A 20,267-nucleotide genomic window follows, 5' to 3' on the forward strand; every position below is an offset into this window, starting at 1 on the left:
TCGTCAGAGATACTACACTTCAAAGTGCAAGAATTTGGCTACTTTGACATTTTTAACTATTATTGGTTCGCTGTTGTCTCGTAAGATTTTCAAGCTTTACTGTTTATTTTTTACTCATATATTCTTCTCAAAAGGATATATCATGGGTGTATATTTTGTTGTTCTCGTCTATAATTCAAAATATTTACCGCGCTTCAAACATGTGTCAGTGTAAAATGCTCTGCAAAATCAACGTGCCACAAAAAAAAAACAAGCTGTTTTTTTTTTTTTTAAGTTCAGGTAAAGTATAGTTATGCACCACATTGCCGTACTTTTTACTAAAATGTGTGTTGCTCTATTTTGTCCCGGTCAAAATCACAGAGCTTCGTATTGTACTATGTATACCCTCCAGATCAACATTTTTATTGCTAGCTGCCGCGGCCTCAATCACTCCTACGTTCCACAAAAAGAAACTTATCATGATTTTATATTTTGTTTAATTTGTGGCCAAGATCAAATTTGAGATATATGACTCTATAAACACATCTGGTAAGCAGTAGTTCAAAGCTTCAACTGAATCCGTCCTGTGACGAGCCCGCCCCTCATGCTTATTTCAAATGTCGCTGCTCAGTATACCTGTGACCTGAAACTCAACCCCCAGAAACAAACAAGCACATCAGCCCGGCTTGCGCTCTCGAAGTAAGGACCGAACACAAATTATTGGAAACAAAAAAATAATACTTCACTCTCTAACCAATCCACAATACTAAACGCGGTCGGCACTCAGCATGTTCAAGCAGTCGGTAGTCATAGAGAAATTCTCGTTGTATTGGGTCTGTACGGTCCGAGGACTGTTGTGCAACTTTGCAGTACATGTCGATCTTAATTGAAACACAAATAACGAGCACAAAGCCTCGGTTGGCGCCGTCGAGGTAGGAACCTGACATAACACTTCGGTTCCGTCGTACAATTAACACCTCACTTCCGTTAAAAAAAAAAAAAAAAAAAAAAACAGAAACAGAAACTACGTTTACACTATGCGATGGGTCGTCATTGGGCTCTCTGCGGTGCCAGAGACAGTCAGTTCCAAGTTCAGCTCCACTGTGTGACTTTGTCATACATGCCACTTGAGCATTCCAGCGATAGGGCACACGTTCATCCATTCTCTCTTTTTCCGGTTTCGAAACTCCATCAGTTGGCCTGCTTATAAGTAAAATCAGCTTGACTCCTTGGAGCCGCTGAGACAATAAACTCGACATCTCTTGGGCGTTATGTATCGCCATGCTTGCTGGCTGTCGCAGGTTGTGATGTTTTACAAGTCCTCCAACACCATCGCACGCGTTTTTGCCGTGTCGTGTCGCAGAAAACAGCCATCTGGCTAGCGGATATTTCAATTTCCTGAACTCGTGCAGTTGATATCTGTTTTTAAAAGGACTCGCAGTTCCATCGCTGCACTCTAAGAAATGCCTGCGCGTCTACTTAGCCGCAAAACGGCGTACGATTTTTTTATCACGGTAGGAAACGTCGATTTCTCTCTTGGACAACGGTGCTACGTTGCGTTGTTGGAGTTTCTCGGCACCGTGGGGTGGAAAACAGATTTGGTCCGTCCCCGCTGGCGACTGCTCGTCATCTCCCTCGTGTGGATGCGCTTGGGAGACGGACGAACCGCGGACATGTCGTCACGTGATCAATCCGTCCGCGGATCAGTCCGTCGTGGGAATCGGCCATTAATAGATGTGTTTATAGAGTCATATATTTCAAACTTGAACATGGCCACAAATTAAACAAAGTATAAAATTATGATAAGTTTCTTTTATTATAGAACGCATAGGAGTAACTGAGGCCACGGCAGGCTAGCGAGAAAAATGTTGATCTGGAGGGCAGTCTTGGGTAGTAACGCGTTACTAGTAACGCGTTACTGTAACTTTGTTACTTTTTTGGTAACTTGTAACTGTAACGAGTTACTTTTTAAAAATGTGACTTGTTACTGTAGTTCTGTTACTTTTTTCTGAGGTAACGATGAAAGTAACGACGTTATTTTTGTCGTTACTTTCCGGTGTTTTATGAATAATATATCACTGAACGAAGGTGCAATTTAGCCATTCCTTGCAGTTTCCAAATCGTCTATTCCGACATTTCGAGTGCCAGGTTGGCCTTGCACAAAGTTGTTAATACGTTCATTCTCGCGAGTCACGACCCGAATATAGCCACGTGTAGATTTTATGAAAAAAATATCTAGTTATATTTACGCACGCGCTTGTACTTTGTGACTGAAAACTTACATCTTAGTGTCTTGAAGCACTACCGATGTTGTGGTTTTTCTCTTTTCTGTACAAACGCATTTTAATCGGGTGAATCAACCGTGAAACAAGAATACACGGGAAGGACACTTTGCATGTCTCGTATTTTTATTAGCGAAATTACTCTGCACTGCGCATGTTTCGTACTTTGATTTGCACCACTACTTTGGCATGGAAACTTTCAAACACCAACTTCGAGAAGCAACTGCTCCTAAGTTACAATATGAAGTAAAAAGCGTACTTTTTTAATTTTATGCAATAAAACCTTGTAAGGGGCGTTTTATAATTTTTTTCTAAATTTTTTGTGTTATAGAAAAGTAACTGAAAAGTAACGTCGTTACTTTTTAAAAGTAACTGTAACTGTAACGAGTTACTCTTTTGTTGCAGTAACTGTAACGGTAACTTCGCTACTTTTTTCTAAAAGTAACTGTAACTGTAACGAATTACTTTTTAAAAGTAACTTACCCACGACTGCTGGAGGGTATACTACAGTACAATTCGAAGCCCTGTGTTTTTGACCGGGACAAAATGAAGTAACATGCATTTTAATGAAAAGCACGGCAATGTTGTGCAGTGCACTTTACCTAAACAATCAGCTTGTCTCTTTTTTTTTTTTTTTCTTTTAGCTGCACGTTGAATTTGCAGTGCATTTTACACTGAGACATGTTTGAAGCGCTGTAAATATTTTCAATTACAGACGAGAGAACAACAAAATATACATCTACAATATATCTTTTTGAGAAGAATATATGAGTAAAAAATAAATAGTAAGGCTTGAAAATCTTCCGAGATAACAGCGAACCAATATTAGTTAAAAATGTCAAAGTAGCCATATTCCTGCACATCGAAGCGTTGTATTTCTGACAGAGACAAAATAATAAATCATGTTTTAATGAGAAAACAGGGCAATATAATGTAAAATGCTTCGCCAAAATCTAAAAAAAAACAAAAAAAATCAGATTTTTCTTTTTAATTGCACTTTGAAGTTGCGCAACGTCTTGTTTTCAGCTATGTGTAGAGCACTCTAGATATTTTTTTTTTATAAGTCGGAGAGACATACTATATATAGACAATAAACCCTTATGTGAAGAACCCGTGAAACAAATTTAAATGATATATCTTAAAAACTCTACGAGATAACAAATCCCAAACATAAGGTAAAAACGTCAATGTAGCCATGTTGGTGCATTTTTTACGCACGACGTTCATTTTCCAAGATTGTATAAGTTGTTTTATGTATTGCCATTATAAACTACTATTTGAGCAAAAGTTTTCAGTTTTATATTGTTAGTTTTTTGTCTATTACATGCCGTCAAACCTGGCAGAAATGACAAAACGCCAAAGCGTCGAATAAAATTTTTCTCGCAAAACCTTTTGTGATTCCACACACTCAGTAGTGGTTTCTGCAGTTTTGTTTTTTCCGCGCCCACGGACATATTACCGGTAGAATTTTGTTGACATTTTAGCCTTTCGCGGGAGGTTCGGGAATACACTGACACAGAGTCTCAAGTAGAAAGTACGAGCAAATTGGTGCGAATTAGTGTTACGCGCAATAACGTAATTGTGGCACGGCAGTTATAACATTTAAGTACCAAATTATCCTCTACGTACCGAAGTGTGCAAAACTCTCCGGCGCGGCGGCTATTTAATTGATTATAGAAATAACACGTAACCTCTAATTGTTCCTCTCGGTGTCATACCGAATCTGATTGTGCAAGAATTATACTTGAAATTTGAACATAGAATTAAGTATTGTTAATTTAATCAATAATAGTAAGGGTTAAAAAAAAAGCTGGAGGAATTAGGTTTTAAGAGTTTTCAGACCCTAAAGATTTTGACAACAGCAGCAGCGGAAGTGTATTTGACGCGTGCACAGAATAACTATAATTAATACTGGTCGTACTTGGACTCAAGTAATTATGCCCCTCCCTCGCCAGCTTTTTAACATTCGTTGCCCGCGCAGCCAAAGCCCGGCAAAAAGGCAAGGAGCGACAACGACTGGGATGCAACGCTAGCAAACCTTTTCTTTTTTTGTCAGATAATACAAGACGTTTGAGTGTACCGATTACAGATATATGCATCTCCCCTATGTTTTATTCGTTTATTCTGAGGAGTATCCTACTAATGTCAAGCGGTTCTCCAAATTGCGTTATACCGTTAAACGCAACAGAGCCATGCTGTGAAACAGAAATAACGGTCGACAACAGTTGGACATACGTAATGGCCCGTCAGGGGCGGATCCAGAACTCCATTTTTTGGGGGGAGGGGGGGGAGGGCGGAAAATTTGTAAAAATACTGTTCTCCCATTCTTTCTTGTGCACCGGTGGGTACACCAATGGCAAATTGCCCTCCGAGAAGGGGGGAGGGGGGGGGGGTCGACTTTGTTTTGGGGGGCGGCCGCCCCCGTCGCCCCCCCCCCCCCCCCTTGATCCGCCACGGGGTCCCGTCGACCCAGAATGGAAGGGTGCGGCGTGGCCCTTATCATCCAATAGCTAATCAATTGGTTAGATACTTAGTTGGTGGTACCTAACCTCTTTTGAGACATATTGGTCAGCAAAAGAAAGTTCACGTCACTGGCACATATGAGCTTCTTTTCTTTTTCTCGTGGTGCGTTTTTCACTGTGCGCGCGCTGTATGTGATAGGGCGGTTCACGCGCTGGGAGGCCATGGGTTCACGAAGGAGCCTGCGGCCTACTCCGACAGATGGCGCCACTGCCGACAGACGTCGTTGAGTTTTGCAGACGTCGCTCCAGTTCAGTGCGCTTCCGAATGGTATCAGCTCGCACGGTACGAAGGCCTCAGCTGAGCAACGCCGAATTCCTGGCGTCTCCTCAGCTGCTCTAACGTTCGTGCGTGCGCCGGTGTGGTCTCTCTTCTTTGCCTTGTCCGCTCTTTCTTTTGCCGGGCCGTCCAGGACAAACAGGTCTCGTTGGCCATCGGGGCGCCGTCATTACCCGGCGGAGCCCTATAATTAGAGTGTCAAGAGGGATATGATGACATGTTTTCTCCGTGTATTTGTTCTGCTCTTCGTAAATTATCCCCGCGATAGAGCTTCGCCACGGCAATCACGCTTTCGTCTGGCATTTTGTATACTCTAGAGCAGACGCGCTTACTGCGCAGGTTCGGACGGACGCGCTTTGCCCTCTCTCGCGCTCTCTTTTATTTTTGTGTGTCTGTTCGTGAGCCGCCAGTTTTTGTTTTTGATTACAAGTTGAGAAACGTTTTCCTTCTTGGATAGCTTAAGGACCGCCGCTTTCAGCGATCACAAACCGAACGTCCGTGTATTATACGTGCTGTCTTGTTTTCTGGATGGACTCTCCCATTGTCCTATCGGTATATTCATTTGTTGAAGAGATGGGTTGGCTGGTAGCCAACCAGTCTCTTAAGAATAAATGCGGCATATATGTACGAACGCACCAATGAATTTCTCCCGTAACGTAAGACTTCTTTCAATCCTGGTGCATCGCAATTGTTGCGTAAGTTGCGTTGCTGAGCGTTACTTATGACCACGCATTGCATCGTGCAAACGTTATTTTCCATACCCAAAAAAGTAGTGACCGCCAACGTACATTAGAAATTGCAGTACCATACGCGTCAGAATATATATATATATATATAAGCATCACTTTTTTTACTGACTTATTTCTCCTGTACTGGAGGACTATACTGGTAGTAGAGAGTTTTACTCGACCGTTCCGACAGCTCCACAAAGTCTGCGAAGTATCGGACATTGTCAACGGAGTTTGCGGAACGATCTACTAAAACTCCCTAATCTCGTTTTGTATCGAGCGCCAAATCCTAACGATGTTCGATTTGTGCAGGCGTATTATCTACACTGCGTTCTGGCTCAGCAGCGCAGAGACGCCCGCAAATATCCAGAGGGCGGCAAAGAGTGACCACGGTACGGCGGCGGCAGCCGCCAATTTCCCCGTAAAAAAAACTGGCCGCCGCAGCGACTCGCCCTTGTGCGTGGCGCCACTTTGTTACGTGTGCAAACAGCGTGCCGCTCCATTCCGCCACGCCTGTCAACGCTCTTCCCCCCGTTGAAAATACTCGTTCGCTCGTTTGCGCGCCCAACGACTCCGCTGCTCGGCCGCTCGGCCGGCCGCACGCGCCTCGTGGGAGAGGAGTGTGCGGGGAAAACAGGCTCGCAGGAGGACCTACAGGTTCTCGGAGGAGAACAGGGCGGGAGTGGTCCTGTGAAGTGGCGCCATCTATCGGTAGTCAGGCCAAACCAAAGGCCCGCGTGGAGCGCACCTTGTTAATCTCCAACGCAGGGAAAAGGCGAGCGAGAGGGCGAGGAGGAAAAGGCGGGGACGGCCGCTCTCTCTCGGGCGAGCGCTCATTGGTCCGCGCGGCTTTGTACTTGCTCGAGGATAACGCGGGGGCCCTCGAGTTTTGAGAAGAATGCGCTGCTTCCTTCAAATAGGTGCTGTCTCGTGGGTTGTCCCGTCACTTGCGTTCCGTGTCCGGCCCAGGATGCTTGCCGGACTCGTCTCGTAGCGCGATCCCAGTGAATAGCGTAGTTCGTCGACGTGCTCGTCGTAGTCTACCCGAGAGACGTAGCAAGCATGCCTTCGTCGTGTGCACGGCCCGTCGGTGGCGGCGGCGCCTCCTCGCTGGCGGCGACCTCGCTCCTGCTGCTACTTCTGGCGCCCGCTTGTCCGGCGGTCACGGACTCCGGACGCATGTGCGAGCCCATCCGCATCGAGATGTGCAAGGATATCGGATACAACGTCACCGGGATGCCCAACCTGGTCGGCCACGAACTCCAGCAAGACGCGCAACTGCAGCTTCAGACCTTCAAGCCGCTCGTGCAGTACGGATGCGCGTCCCAGCTCAAGTTCTTCCTCTGCTCCGTATACGTGCCCATGTGCACCGAGAAGGTGGCCCAGCCTATCGGACCGTGCAGGCCCCTCTGCGAAAGTGTCCGTACCAGGTGCCAACCCGTGCTCCAGGAGTTTGGCTTCCCGTGGCCCGCGGCGCTCAACTGTTCCAAGTTCCCGCCACAGAACAACCACCGACACATGTGCATGGACGGACCGGCTCCCGAAGAGAGTGAGCGCTTTCGGGACGGATTCCGGCCCAAGCCTCCGCGCCTCAGCCGCAAGCCCCTGCCGCCCCCGGGTGCCGATCGGGCTCGCCTGAGGGGCCTGTGCGACGCGTACCACCACGGCGACCGCTACTTCTTCTTCATCAACCGCACCGAACGCTGCGCGCACCTGTGCGACCGGGACATCCTGTTCACACAGGAGAACAAGCGGTTCGCCGAGATCTGGACCAGCGTGTGGGCCTGCCTGTGCTTCCTGTCCACCTTGTTCACGCTGGGCACCTTCTTCGTAGACTCTCGGCGGTTCCACTACCCGGAGCGCGGCATCATCTACATGAGCGGATGCTACAACGTCTACTGCGTGGCGTACTTCGTCCGTCTGCTGCTGGGCCGCTCTAGCGTCTCCTGTCACCTGGACAGCCAGCACGAGGTGTCCATCCTGATCCAAGAGGGGGTGGACAACATCAACTGCACTGTGGTCTTCATGCTGCTCTACTACTTCGGAATGGCCAGCGCCACTTGGTGGGTTGTGCTCACCGTCACCTGGTTCCTGTCGGCAGGGCTTCGCTGGAGCCACGAACGCGTCCAGAAGCACATGACTGCCTTCCACTTCTTTGCCTGGGTCCTGCCGGCCGTCCAGACCATCGTCATCCTGGTCATGCGCGTGGTCGACGCGGACGAACTGACCGGCACGTGTTTCGTGGGCAACCAGAACAGGCACGCGCTCCTGGGTTTCGTGGTCCTGCCTTCCATCGTCTACCTCCTGGTCGGCGCCATCTTCCTCGCCTGGGGAATCGTGACCATGATGCGATCCAGAGACAGTCTGGGCCACGCGCCCAAGGCGGACAAGCTCGAGATCATCATGATCCGTGTGGGCATCTTCGCGGTCCTCTACATGGTCCCCGCTGCCTGTGTGCTGGCCTCTTACATCTACGAGTACTCATACCGGGACGAGTGGCTGGCGGCCGGGTCGGCCTTTAGACCTAACCTGGAGGTGTTCACGCTCCGCATCTTCATGTCGCTCGTCGTGGGCATCACGACGGGGTTGTGGACTTGGTCGAGTCGGGTGCCACTGGCGGCGTGTCGACGACCTATGGTGCCGCAGTACATCGACCACAAGCCCTTGCACGGCCCGGTGTTCACGGCGCATCACTACCAGCACCAGCCCATGTTGAAACGGACTGCGACCATCGACAAGCCCAAGAGGGTGCTCAGGGCGAAAGGTGGTTCAGAAACGACCGTTTGACGCTAGGGTTCTCGCTGAATGCCGCTGCGGGTGCGTGCCCCCTAATGTGTCGCGACTGGATGAACTCTGCATTCCGTGTGGTGTTCGCACGAAACGTGACCCATTGGATAACCTCCGCGAGTTCCAGGACTGCTTCGACGACAGTGCCGCCAAGAGAAATGGACGCCGGTGCCGGCATTCAGCGAGACCTCTTGGAACTGTCTACGAAAACCTCTCGTAGTTGTACATTACTGTAAAGTGGAAAGGACTGTTTGTACATATTGTATCATAGTTCCCGAGATTTTGTATTTAAACTTTTAAAGTCATCTGTCGGACGCTAAGGTCCTCACACTGCATGCTAAAGCGACTGGCTTCGAGCCTGTGCAAAGAAAACGTTGGTTATGTACAAACTCCCATTTCATTGTGTTGTACAAGCTCTTGTTCATGTGACGAAATACAAGCTATACGTATATTTGCGTTCAAAGAAACAAATTTGGTCAATGCTTTCCTTTTCTTTTACCGTCAGTGTGGGATTGTGTTTGCCTATCCTCGGCAGCGCGCGAGTTCTGCTCGGGCAGCAGGTGTCCCTTCGTTATGGAGGTGATGTACAGCCGCACGATTTCCAGTCAGCCTTTGCCTTTGAATGATGGCGCCCGCCAGCCTCGCTAGTTCGTTATTTCCATTTGTGTTTTTGCCTCGGTCCCTTTTCTTCTAACGCGCATTCAGTTGCGCATGACGCTTCCCGAACTGGCGCGCGGTTTGTTTTTCTTCTGGGCTTGTCTGCTTTGACTTGGCTCTTTCAGGTGTTTTGTTGCTGAGACATCATTCTGGCAGGTCCTTCTTTCATTTGTTGGTTAGTCCAGAGCCATTTGGCTCTTTGTGCAATGGGTCCGCTTTAATGTTTTCTTTTTTTTTTTTTATTATTCGCGTACCTTTTTTTTTTTTTGTAATTTTAAAAATTCATAGACAAAACAGAAAAATGTGCAGAGAGAGAACGCAGCCAACAATTTGAGATTCCTTCCTTGCAAAAGTTGCTCTAAACAATATCACTGAGGTTGAAGGACCTTTTTGGAGTTAACAGTTTAAAACAATATTTATTTATTCCCATCAGAATATGCAATTATGATTGATTCACTTCTGCTGCTTCGTCCAGGTATTTTTCTATTGACAGCATTGCATTTATTTACTAATTGATTAAGTCTAGTCACGTTCTGTAATAGTTGATTTTCCTCTGGTAGCGTACACATCTCAGACAACCAGCTTGCAACTATTCGTCTTAATGTTCCTCAAGGTCCTCAATGTTCCTAACGAAGGTTTACCCTGTCATGGTAAACCTCCGTTAGGCTTATTCACGTTTACATACATACATCACCTCAAAACAACTTGAGTAAGGTTGTGTAAAGAGGAACTATATACAGACTAAGGACATGGGTGTCAGGGTAAACTTTTAGCATTTCAAAAAATCCTTCAAGACATTCTGGGTTTAATCTTTTTTTATGCTTCCCTAGGTCTTGATCAGCTCATTTTACACACTTTTTGCTATAAAAAATAGAGAAGTGGGCGCCATCAAAGTCCCTATTATAAGATTTAATCCACATTTCAAGCAGAGACCGTTTTTCAGTTGAACAGTCCCTGCAAGACACAATGCGCATTTTGGTGCGCACAGTGATCGTGAAAGAAAAATATAACGTTTTCTCACACCGCAGCGATTGGGCAATGTGTATATGATGGGACAGAATCCATACTATCATTACCTTACCTGTATTTAATTTTCACTGCCCTAAGAAGCATAAACAATTCTTTTGCCCCTCTGAACGTTTTTTTTTTTTTTTGCCACATTTTTGTATTATAATTATGTGAATAGATCGTATTTTGCGTGGAATCGGTCAGCAAATCAAGAGCCACCGGCGGCGCCGACAACGTAGAAAAAAATTATCCACATGACTTTCGGAAACCTAAGAAGCAACCTTGGTTCAAATTCCAGACTCCGATCTCGTCTGCAAGAGTAGGCACGTGTCCAGCAGAGTCCAGGGCAAGCTATTCCCGCTGGCCGTTGCTTGTGCTGCTGCTTCCACGGAGGCCACCGAAGAGAAAGGCGAGGCCCTCGCAAAACATTGTGGCCCTAAAGATAGAAGATTTATGACTTGTTAAGGGGGACGGGCACCATGTGCACGGCTCGAGGCTCCTTTCTCCGGCGTTGCCTCTACACTAACGCAACGTGCATGCCCTTCGTTGTCGAGGGGTAGATTGGGAGAGCTTGTCCTCTGTCCGCGCTCTATCTTTGTCTAGGGTGTGCCCATCAAAACGGAAGCGGCTTACTTATCGGGTGGTACTTTGAACGCTGCTCGTAAGACTCAAAGCAAGTCGCCTGTCTAGCAGAGGCCAGTATACATGTGAACGGGCACGACTTGGATGTTTCAGGCAGCGCTTCAACGTCAAATCGCATTTGTTTTTGTTTTCGGTATTCGAAACTAAATGTGGCATCTCTGCAGTGGTGCACACGTGAAGGACGCAATGTCTCGGTCACCAGTTGTTTGTTGGTTGCTAACCTTTTACAGAATCTCGTGCTTTCATCCTTTCATGCTGTCAGAGTTGAGCACAAAATTACAAAGGTGCGAAAGATGTTACGTACATGCGACCGCATGTCCGCAGCCAAGTAAGACATTCATAGGGTATCTCCGAAACATATGAAGCTGGGAAGTCGGTGAAACGTTTCCCCAAAGTCCCAAGCATATTATCTTCGTAGTTCGTATAATATTTTAATGGAATAAACAGGTAGAAGAAAGAGAACATTGGGACTTGGTGCCGCAAAACAAATAAGGCTTGAGCGATGCCGTAAAGGCTCCGAGAGGAAGGGACCAATCTGAATATGAACCCCACTCTTTGCGCTCCAGGAACCGAAAAAGAGTATTAGCGCCAAAGATGCGCTTAAAAACATATACAATGAGAAAACAAAATGATTACCTCCTACGTCAGCGAGGCCTTCTCAAACAAACAACGCTAAAAACGGGAATATGGTGCAAAGAAGCACGAATACAGCGCTGTTTCTTATACTATTGATGGACCTCTACCACGCTCGACTCTCTCCCTCTAATAGCTATAGTGGTGTATTCCATACGAAAATTAACGGACCTCAATCATATACTGCAAGAATCATCTAAACACCATCCTAATCTTCGGATTAATGGCACGTTGAATTCGTTAAGCGACGGTGCTACTACGCAATGCAATATTTTACAAGGTAGCAAGATTGCCCAACAGCAGGCACGTAGCCAAGGGGGGGGCATGGGGCCCGCCCCCCACCCCGAAACAAAATCCTGGCTACGTGCCTGCCCAACAGAACTTGTTCGTTACGTGATGACCGCGTGCGTTGCTTTGAAATGAACGCTCCATCCCAAACGTATTTTAAGATAAAGTTTCAAAATATTTCTGGTGACCGACCAGAGATAACCGGCAGGACGAATCGATCTTAGCAATGAAGTACGAAAACACGAACCGCAAATTGTACAAAAAAATAAAAAGATCTCTACGCTGTTAAAAAAAGACACGTCTGCGTATTTACCGCACGGCAATCACGAATATCTTTTTAACGAAATGTTCCTCGCAATTTAGATGCATTAAATACACTCTAAAAAAAAAAAAAACAGATAAAAAGACCCACTATCATTGTACGGTTTTTGCATGTGCTTCAATTTTATTCCCATTTTCCGTTTGTTTTTCACACCTGCATTCCAGATGGAAACCTGTTCTTTACGGTAGGTAGTGGGATGTTCTTTTTATTTATTTTCTTTTATTCTTTTCTCTTTTTCTTTAAGAGCTTAGTGGTTCTTCAACTGTCAGATGCCTGGCTTTTTGAATTGGGAGAATTATACAACGACCTCGATTTCACTTCACATCTGCCGGCAAAAAGAAAAAAAAAAAAAAAAAAGAAGATTTTCATATGGCTGCATCTTTCCGCGCTCAGAAATACGCGTCTTTTGTGGTTCCTGCAGCACTGATTTACGGTCGATTCCGCCTGTATTTTATCGCGTGACACGACTTGACAGTCTCATCTTGTATGTCGACCTGAACTCGAGCCCCGCGGCGGAGAGGTTTATAGTGGGAAACAGGCGCAGCTTGGGTCACGAAAAGTGTACGCTCAAACTGAGCAAACAAGAAGCAGCCGGTGCACTTGGTTCGCTCACGCGGCAGAAACTGATAATCACAGCTCTTCTGTCCCCCTCTTGGGTTGGGGGCCAAATGCTTTTTTGTTACTGGCAGTGCAAGAGGTGCCTGTTGAGCGAACACTTTCCTTGGAGATATATGAATCTGCACAAAAAATAACAATCGGTCAAGACTATTTGTCTCCAAAGAACCAGTGTGCTCTTTTTTCTCAATAACTGTTATGAGTCTGCAAATTGTTATTATCAATATGTCCACGCAGAGGCTATGGAACTATTCGGGTGATTGGAGTGGGGAGATTTCCATTTTCTCCCCTGTATTGTTTACATAACATTCTTTAAATGACTGGTGCAAAGCGGGAAACGGGGGGGGGGAGACGATTCCCCCTCCCCCCCCCCCTTTTTTTTTCTTATTTTTTTCGACGCCACTAGGTATGGGAACTCTAAAATATGAGTAGTTATCAAAAATGGCCTTGACCATATATATACACACCAAATGTGCAGAAGCGCTTTTGTTTCGATCCCCAACCTTAACCAATGGCGGCGCGCGTTTGGCCGTCTCGTCATCGCACTTTCCCTGAGTGTTTTTGATTGGCGTAGTCCTCTTTGTGTGCCGAAGACGCATTTGTGTACACTCGCTCGCCGTATGGTATGTATGACACTTGCTTTCACCATAAGTCAGAGCGCAGCCCGACGCTATCTATACCAACAACACACTGTTTATTCGCGACTCCAGCGACCTATAGGGGACGCCACTATCGGGCAAACATGGCGGTCGAATCCAGGTCGTGCCGTGCCATGTGCCAGCTCAAGGAACAACGCTGGGGCACCATGCAAGTAAGCATTGGACTCAAAATTGCTTCCCCCGCGTTGTATCTTCCACGTTTCGAACCTGCGGCGATGTGTTGGGGTAAGCGAACTTCCAGAGGCTTCGAGGAAACGAGGAAAGGGCTGCCCACTGTCCTTCCACGGTGCTAATGAACGTTGAGAAACGCAGAATGTCTGGCTCACGCGGTTACATGGGTCGCGTGCAGAGCAACCTGGGTCCCAAGGCGTTATTACGGTTACGACACAGTCACCGGTAGAACTGTTCTGTCGCGTAAACCACCGACAACATGTAAACACGTAAGTTAGAAGAGACGAGCAGAAATCGCGGAAGGACCTGTTCCGGCCAGTTCAGTGCTTTCCCGCTGGATGCTGTTCGTTTTGCTGGAGTCGCGAATAAACCAACTCGCGTTTGCCCACACCGCGTCTGGGCAATGCGCGTCCACAGAAACCAGATCCGTTTGAGGCGAAGGAACTGCGCATGCGCCATGCCAACAGCAGCGCCACCGCAGTGGCGTGACGTCAGAAAGTTCAGTTGGTCTCTTGTTTACAAGCAAACCGGAGCGCCCCTAGCGGAAGCCACCGGCGCCGCGCATGCGCGATGGAGTGTGGGCAAGAAGCTCGCTGTCGCCCGTAAACGAATCATTGGAATGCGATGTTGTCGTTGTCGGTGTAAGTCCCCGTGCTCTTTTTTTTCGTTGCTATGATCGATTCTACGTCTTCCTGGCAATGTCAACTACTGTGGCGGCCTCGGCGAAATTAACGAGGATCGTTACACCGCAAAACTTCGCGTGAATAATGTGGCATACGGCGATTCATTCCTTGAGGACACTGAAGAATGGACGCTAAAGCCTGATTCGCATGATGAGATTCCGCCAGATGAGATTCAGTCGTGACGTTGCTCGGGCTGCAAAAGCGTCAATCGTAGCTGAGATGGTCCACGTCAATACTGAAAATCGCAAGCAGAATCGGACCAAGTGAGTCAGGCATAACAAGTCGGTGATGGTCACTGGTAACAATAATCAACATCTCCTTGTATCTACTGTTTACACCAAGCCTGTTTATTCCAACCAAGCTTCAAACTTAAAATTATTTTGAGTCCTGCACTTAGTTCTTATCGCAATGACCGGAGTTTGGTCTACGGGCCGCTGTCGTTTGAACGAGCAGACGGCAACAAGCAGAAACGTTTGAGAGCAGACGACAGTTCGAACGATCAGGCGGCCGTTCAAACTGAAGACGGACTGAACGTCGGCAGGTGGTCCGTACAACTTTGCAGTTTTCCCGCGTTCATGTTGGAACAAAACAAATAAATCTGACGGCCACAAGTATCTGTGAATTCAACCCAAAGTGCTTCCCGCACAAGCAATCGTGGTCCGACGGCGTCTGGTTTTAATTATAATGCAATTAAATGCAAAGGTGCAAGCGTGTTTTCCATGCAACAATCCTGTGCATCGAATGCATCGTGACTTTATAGAGTCTGTGTTTGTGTGCCTTCAACCTGGGGTGAAACAAAAGAGAGTATAGATATCTCTGCAAAAACGTCAATTCTGACACACAAAAAAAAAAGAACAATGCACTGCACGATTCCCAGAATATGTTCCCTCTCTGATAAGGATAGGAAGGGAGGGCTGACGCTTTCGATTGCGCGGTTAAAAGGCAAATGCGTCAGCGCTCTGTAACAACCCTCTACGTTATCAGGAAAAGAGGTGGAATACACCTAGCGAGCGGAAATCATGGATAAACAAATTAAAAAAAAAAAAGAAATTAATGGTGTGCACTCTAAAAAAAGTCTGCGTCTACTTCACGCACAACACTCGGAGAACCAATCAGCGCAACTTACGGAGGCAGCTCAGTGAATGACGATGCATCTGTTGTGTCCGATACATCTGTTGAGAGCAAAAAACGTAGACTGAGTTGTGACATTAAGCAATTCAAAACGTCACGCTTGCATTGTTTAATGTCACAACTCAGCCTGCGTTTTTTTGGTCTAAACATATGTTTCGGCATCGTCATTCGCTGAGCTGCCTCCGTAAGTTGCGGTGATTGGCTTTCCGAGTGATGTGCGGAAAAACAGACGCGCGGGCTTCTTTTTAGAGTGTACGGCAAAAGACGGATCAGGAAGCAAGGAACGTGAAGGTAAATATGCCCTGCTTTTCTTCAGCTGCAAGCTTTCCGGAGAGCAAGTCGTCTGCTTCTTGCACAGGGGTGGCCGTGACGTCAGAACGACGCCGATTTCTGATTGGCTTTGACTGGAAGGATAGTGGGTAGACCTCTATGCTATAAATGCCTTAAGGTTTACCCACTTTTTTTTTTTTTTTTTTTTGCAATCAGCCAACAAGAGCTCGGCGTTCTGACATCATCGCAACCCCTGTGCAAGAAGCAGACGAACTTGCCCTCCGCATAGGAAGGCATCTTTTGTGAATCATGTGGGGTTGCGTTTTTACGTGTCGGAATTAAAGTATTTCAAATCTGTACGATCACTGTGAGAGTGGCGAGTCCCAAAAATCTAATCATAGCTTCCACAGCCAGTTAGGTTGCGGCATTACCTCCATGAGGGTCCCAGCGAAGGACAAAACTCAAAATACTAGACAAGAAAAAAAAAAAAAAAAGTCATCTGTGCAGGTACTGTACATGGTATGACGTGACATGGTATGACGGAGAAAAGCTCACCGAAAAACTGTCCGATGCGGCGAAAACCTACCCGGAAAACACTCAAAGAGAAATCAGCCCAGCGAGTGGTAAGGCGAAATATCTGCTTAGACCTCAAAATTAAGTCTGCGCTGTGGCAATTAAAAAGTTAATTAACGAATTTTAGTTAATTAGTCGACTGATTGTTAAGATGAACCTCCTATAATATGTCCCCCTGGCCGTATAACTCACCTCCACAAGCAGCATAAGTGTAACTTTCACGGCTTTTTTAAACAAGTCTGTTAAGCTTAAAAAAAAAACACCCTGTATATATTCCTATTCTGCTTACAGCAGAGCGAACCAGATGTGAAATGTGTACATCACATGACACTGTCAATATAAACAAACGATTGGCTCGTAGTGGACAGCCGACGGAAGAAGACGAAGAGACGAGCAGCTCGAGGCAGCTTCGGAACGACGTTCGTCCCGGCTGCACCACTTGGCCGCTTAGAATTATATATATATATATATATATATATATATATTTATATATATATATATAGTAAATATTTATGCTGTCCGCACACTACAAGCTTTTTTCTTTCTTTTTGTTTTTCCTTACATTTTAGCGGTTGCTATTAAAACTACTTGTGCGGTGAAAATTGCTCATTCGTGGCGCAAACTTATGCGATAAAAGTTTGACGCTGATCAACCCCTCCTCTAAGTAAAATGCGAAAAACCGTTTCGCGCTAACTCTGTTGCGCGGTGTACCGCCCGCGTGGGATGCGCCTAAAACATCGGTAGCACTACTGCTATTAAATGATAACGAAAACTTTACATAATATATTTAATTCGAGGTGAGCTTTTCTCCGGGTCTGTCAAAGACTGGTGTGCTTTTCTCCGGACCCGCGCAAAAGTAAATGAGCTTTTCTCCGGTGAGCTCATCTCCGGTGGTGAGCTTTTCTCCGGGATTCAACATTTCACTTGCTCATTATCTCATCGTGCAAATCGCTTTTTTTTTTTTTTCAAATCGAATCGTATTCTGAGTTCCGTCATTGGCTGGGACCCTTCTTGGTTTGCCGTGATTGACTGTTTCCGTGTTCAGCTGAAAAGTGAACTCGTACTTTTTTGGGAGTGCGCCGTTCGCGCGAAGGACAGAACCAGCAGGGCATGCGTTTCTTGCCCTGGCGTAAACAGTCGGTGAAACGAGCGACACAGACGTCTATATCCCCACAGTGGGTGTTTTTAGTCGGTCTACTGTTTCTCTCAAACTCGGTAGAGTCCTCTTGAAATGTATCGCTCCAACATTAATCGACTTACGGAACCTTCTCGGCCTCAATCGAGAAGGCTCATTTCATTGTAGAAAACATTGCGGGCTTCAGTTGAGCTTGAAAGCAACAGGAGGATTCCGAATCCGCTTGCGACGGGGCTTTCAGTTATCGTTCCTATATTCTAAAATCCACCACATAAAATTGGACAAAATGGGGGCTCTGATCTTGTTTTCCTTCCGTGCTTCAATGTAAATTTTTGAACCGCGTTATGTTTTTTACACCATTGCAGCGCTGCTGAAACTAAGGTAGATTTATGCAGAAATAGTTAATATTTACGAGGACGATAAAGATCCCTTTTTTAATAAAACTATGCGTTCAAGAAAGGAGGATGAGACAACTTTGATAGTAGCGCTGTTCGAATGCTAAATGTCGAATACGAGAAGGCACCCTCATCAAACCCGGCGTTAATGCATGTTTTCTCTATCTGCAATTAAGCAGGACCCGCACGTGCTGTCTAATGCCGCCAGCAATAATGCATTTTTTTTTTTGTTTTTATAGCGCGCTTAATATTTTTCACTCTTTGACGACGTCACAATTGCTGATTATGTATCAGTGAGCTTGATTTTCTGAAAGAGAAGAAATAACACTCATTTCTTGAAAATAGACAATATTTTTGGAGCAGTGACGTTAAAAAAATTACTTTTCTTGGCACAAGTTATTGCAGAATGCATTATGTAGAAGGTCTTCTTCTTTTATAGAAACTGCATTGACCCCCCCCCCCCCCCCCCCTTTTTTTTTTCCCCCTAAGGCAAAATAAAAGAAAGCAATTTTGTTCGCCACTCTTTCTGAGAGTACAGAATCATACAAATACCAAGAAGTTGAGTTTAAAAAGCGTTTATTAAATTGCGGTGGTTCAATAGTGAGGGATCGTAACAACTGCCGGTGATGTAGTGCTAGGGTGGTGGCAATCAGTTCATCGAACGACGTTTCATCGACAAGTCGTTTCATCGACAGCTAAGATTGACTTTCTTTATGCAATAAGCTGCATGAGACTGTCGCCTCGAAGCGGCACTTTTGGAATGAGCCGCCGCTGATACGCACGTGACGAAATGTCCCCAAAGCGTGCAATTCGCGTGACGAATGCGGACGAAACGTTCGTGTCGACGAAACGTGTGGCCTTGAAACGTGTGCCCATGAAAAGTTGTCCACGAAACGTAATTCCACGAAACGAGGTTCGAAACGATAGGGGACTCTGGCAACAAACAAACAAAAACGTCGAGCACTTGGGAAATTTGGAAATAGTATTATGAAAGGCAACCTCAGTAGGGCAGTACTACTAGAATAGTGGACAACTTACAAATATTTAAAACCGCAAAACATTTTTTTTTTTTTTTTTTTTTTTTTTTGAGGGACAAAAACGGCTGTGCCAGTAAGTCAACCTGACCTTGTTGGCTACCTTTGAAAACCATGAAATGCGAGCTCGAAACAGCCCTAACGCTGCCTGCTACATTCAACTCCGATCTAGGGCATTTCCAACCGAGTTAACCGACATCGATTGGGAACAGTGTAACAGCGCGCAAACACCGTCGCCGCTCTGTCGCCGACGGTCTTGCCGCCACGCAACCGACCAGAAAAAAGCTGCTGCCTCCGTGCGTACAAGTCAAACCTACACGCGGGCGAGCAGCGCGCACACACACGCACAAGCACGTCGAGAAGTAAAGCAAACGAGCACGCACCAAGGAGAGAAAAAGCAACATATGTAAAAAACGAAAAAAGGAAGAAAAAAAAAAAAAAGACGCATTATTTTTGGGCCGTAAAGACGAAGAAAGCGCCGCGGCTTTATCAGCGGGCCTAAGGGCCCCCGCGCTTCGAAGAGGATGATATACGGGGGTCGTTCAAAGTTCGAGAGGCACCCCCCCTTCTCTCTCTCCCTCTGCCCCCTCCTCGCTCGCACTGCGTACTCCTACGGTCTTCTCTTCTCCGTGTTGTTTTCTTTCGACGGGAGGGCAAACGGGAACGCCACGGGCAGCCAGCGCGGCTGGGATCTGCGATGCTTCGTGAGCTGGCACACCAACGTCCATCTTACCATCCGCCACGTCGATCCGGAGAGAGAAAGAGAGTAAACGCGAGAGAGTTCTCATTTCAGAAACTCCCAAAGACAACAAGCGCGCCGAACCAAGTAGTCTGTACTTCCTTTCACCTTACGATGGACCGCAGCGGACGCTACGAACCATCTCAGCCAATCCAATGCCGCGCGAATGTCACGTGACCTCCGAGAAGGGCGCAGCGGCGCGCTGAGCGCGTAGTCACGTGGTTACGTTCACAGCACTGCAATTGGCTGGGGATGGCCCCTAAACCATCTGCTGAGGCTCACCGGAACGTGAAACGGAGTTGCGGAGTCTGCTGTGCGAGCCCCCGTCATCGATGGCGCGGCTCTGTTTTTGCGCGGTCGCTGATTTGACGCTCTTGAAATCGAGCATGGACGCAAAATGAGACGACGCGCGGATCTGCACGTTCCTCGTCGCGCCTCGCGTCGCCGTGTCGGATCTCGACCCTCCGCCTCTGGCTGCTCCGGGGTTGAATAGCGGATCGCAGAGGGAGTCTGCTTTCGGGGGCGTGGGACGACGGCGACGCGATCTGCGTGTGAACGTTCTTTCGCGTGCGATTCGTTCTCACACGCGACGGTTCATTGGAATTTGGAAGGGCGACGGTGATGCGTCTGGGGCGGACGATCACGTTTCTGGGCGGTCGGGCTGCTGCCGCGCGAAGCTGTCTGTCTGTTACTTTACGAGTTCGATCGTTTTTCTGACCGGCGTGGGAACTTGGGTG

General features: G+C 46.8%; 1 protein-coding gene across 1 annotated transcript; it reads left to right on the forward strand.

Annotated features, from left to right (window-relative positions):
• Nucleotides 1-6,577: 6,577 nt before the first annotated feature.
• LOC8023765 (frizzled-4) lies at nucleotides 6,578-9,046 on the forward strand. The gene has a single exon (XM_002402924.4). The coding sequence runs from the start codon at nucleotides 6,851-6,853 to the stop codon at nucleotides 8,573-8,575; it is 1,725 nt and encodes a 574-aa protein (XP_002402968.1). The 5' UTR covers nucleotides 6,578-6,850; the 3' UTR covers nucleotides 8,576-9,046.
• Nucleotides 9,047-20,267: the final 11,221 nt, after the last annotated feature.

The sequence above is a fragment of the Ixodes scapularis genome, unplaced genomic scaffold, assembly GCF_016920785.2.
Source record: "Ixodes scapularis isolate PalLabHiFi unplaced genomic scaffold, ASM1692078v2 PGA_scaffold2__306_contigs__length_199485367, whole genome shotgun sequence".
NCBI lineage: Eukaryota > Metazoa > Arthropoda > Arachnida > Ixodida > Ixodidae > Ixodes > Ixodes scapularis.

What these genes read in the sequence shown, in the direction of transcription:
- LOC8023765 (XM_002402924.4), top strand. Translation starts at nt 6,851, where the DNA reads ATGCCTTCGTCGTGTGCACGGCCCGTCGGTGGCGGCGGCGCCTCCTCG.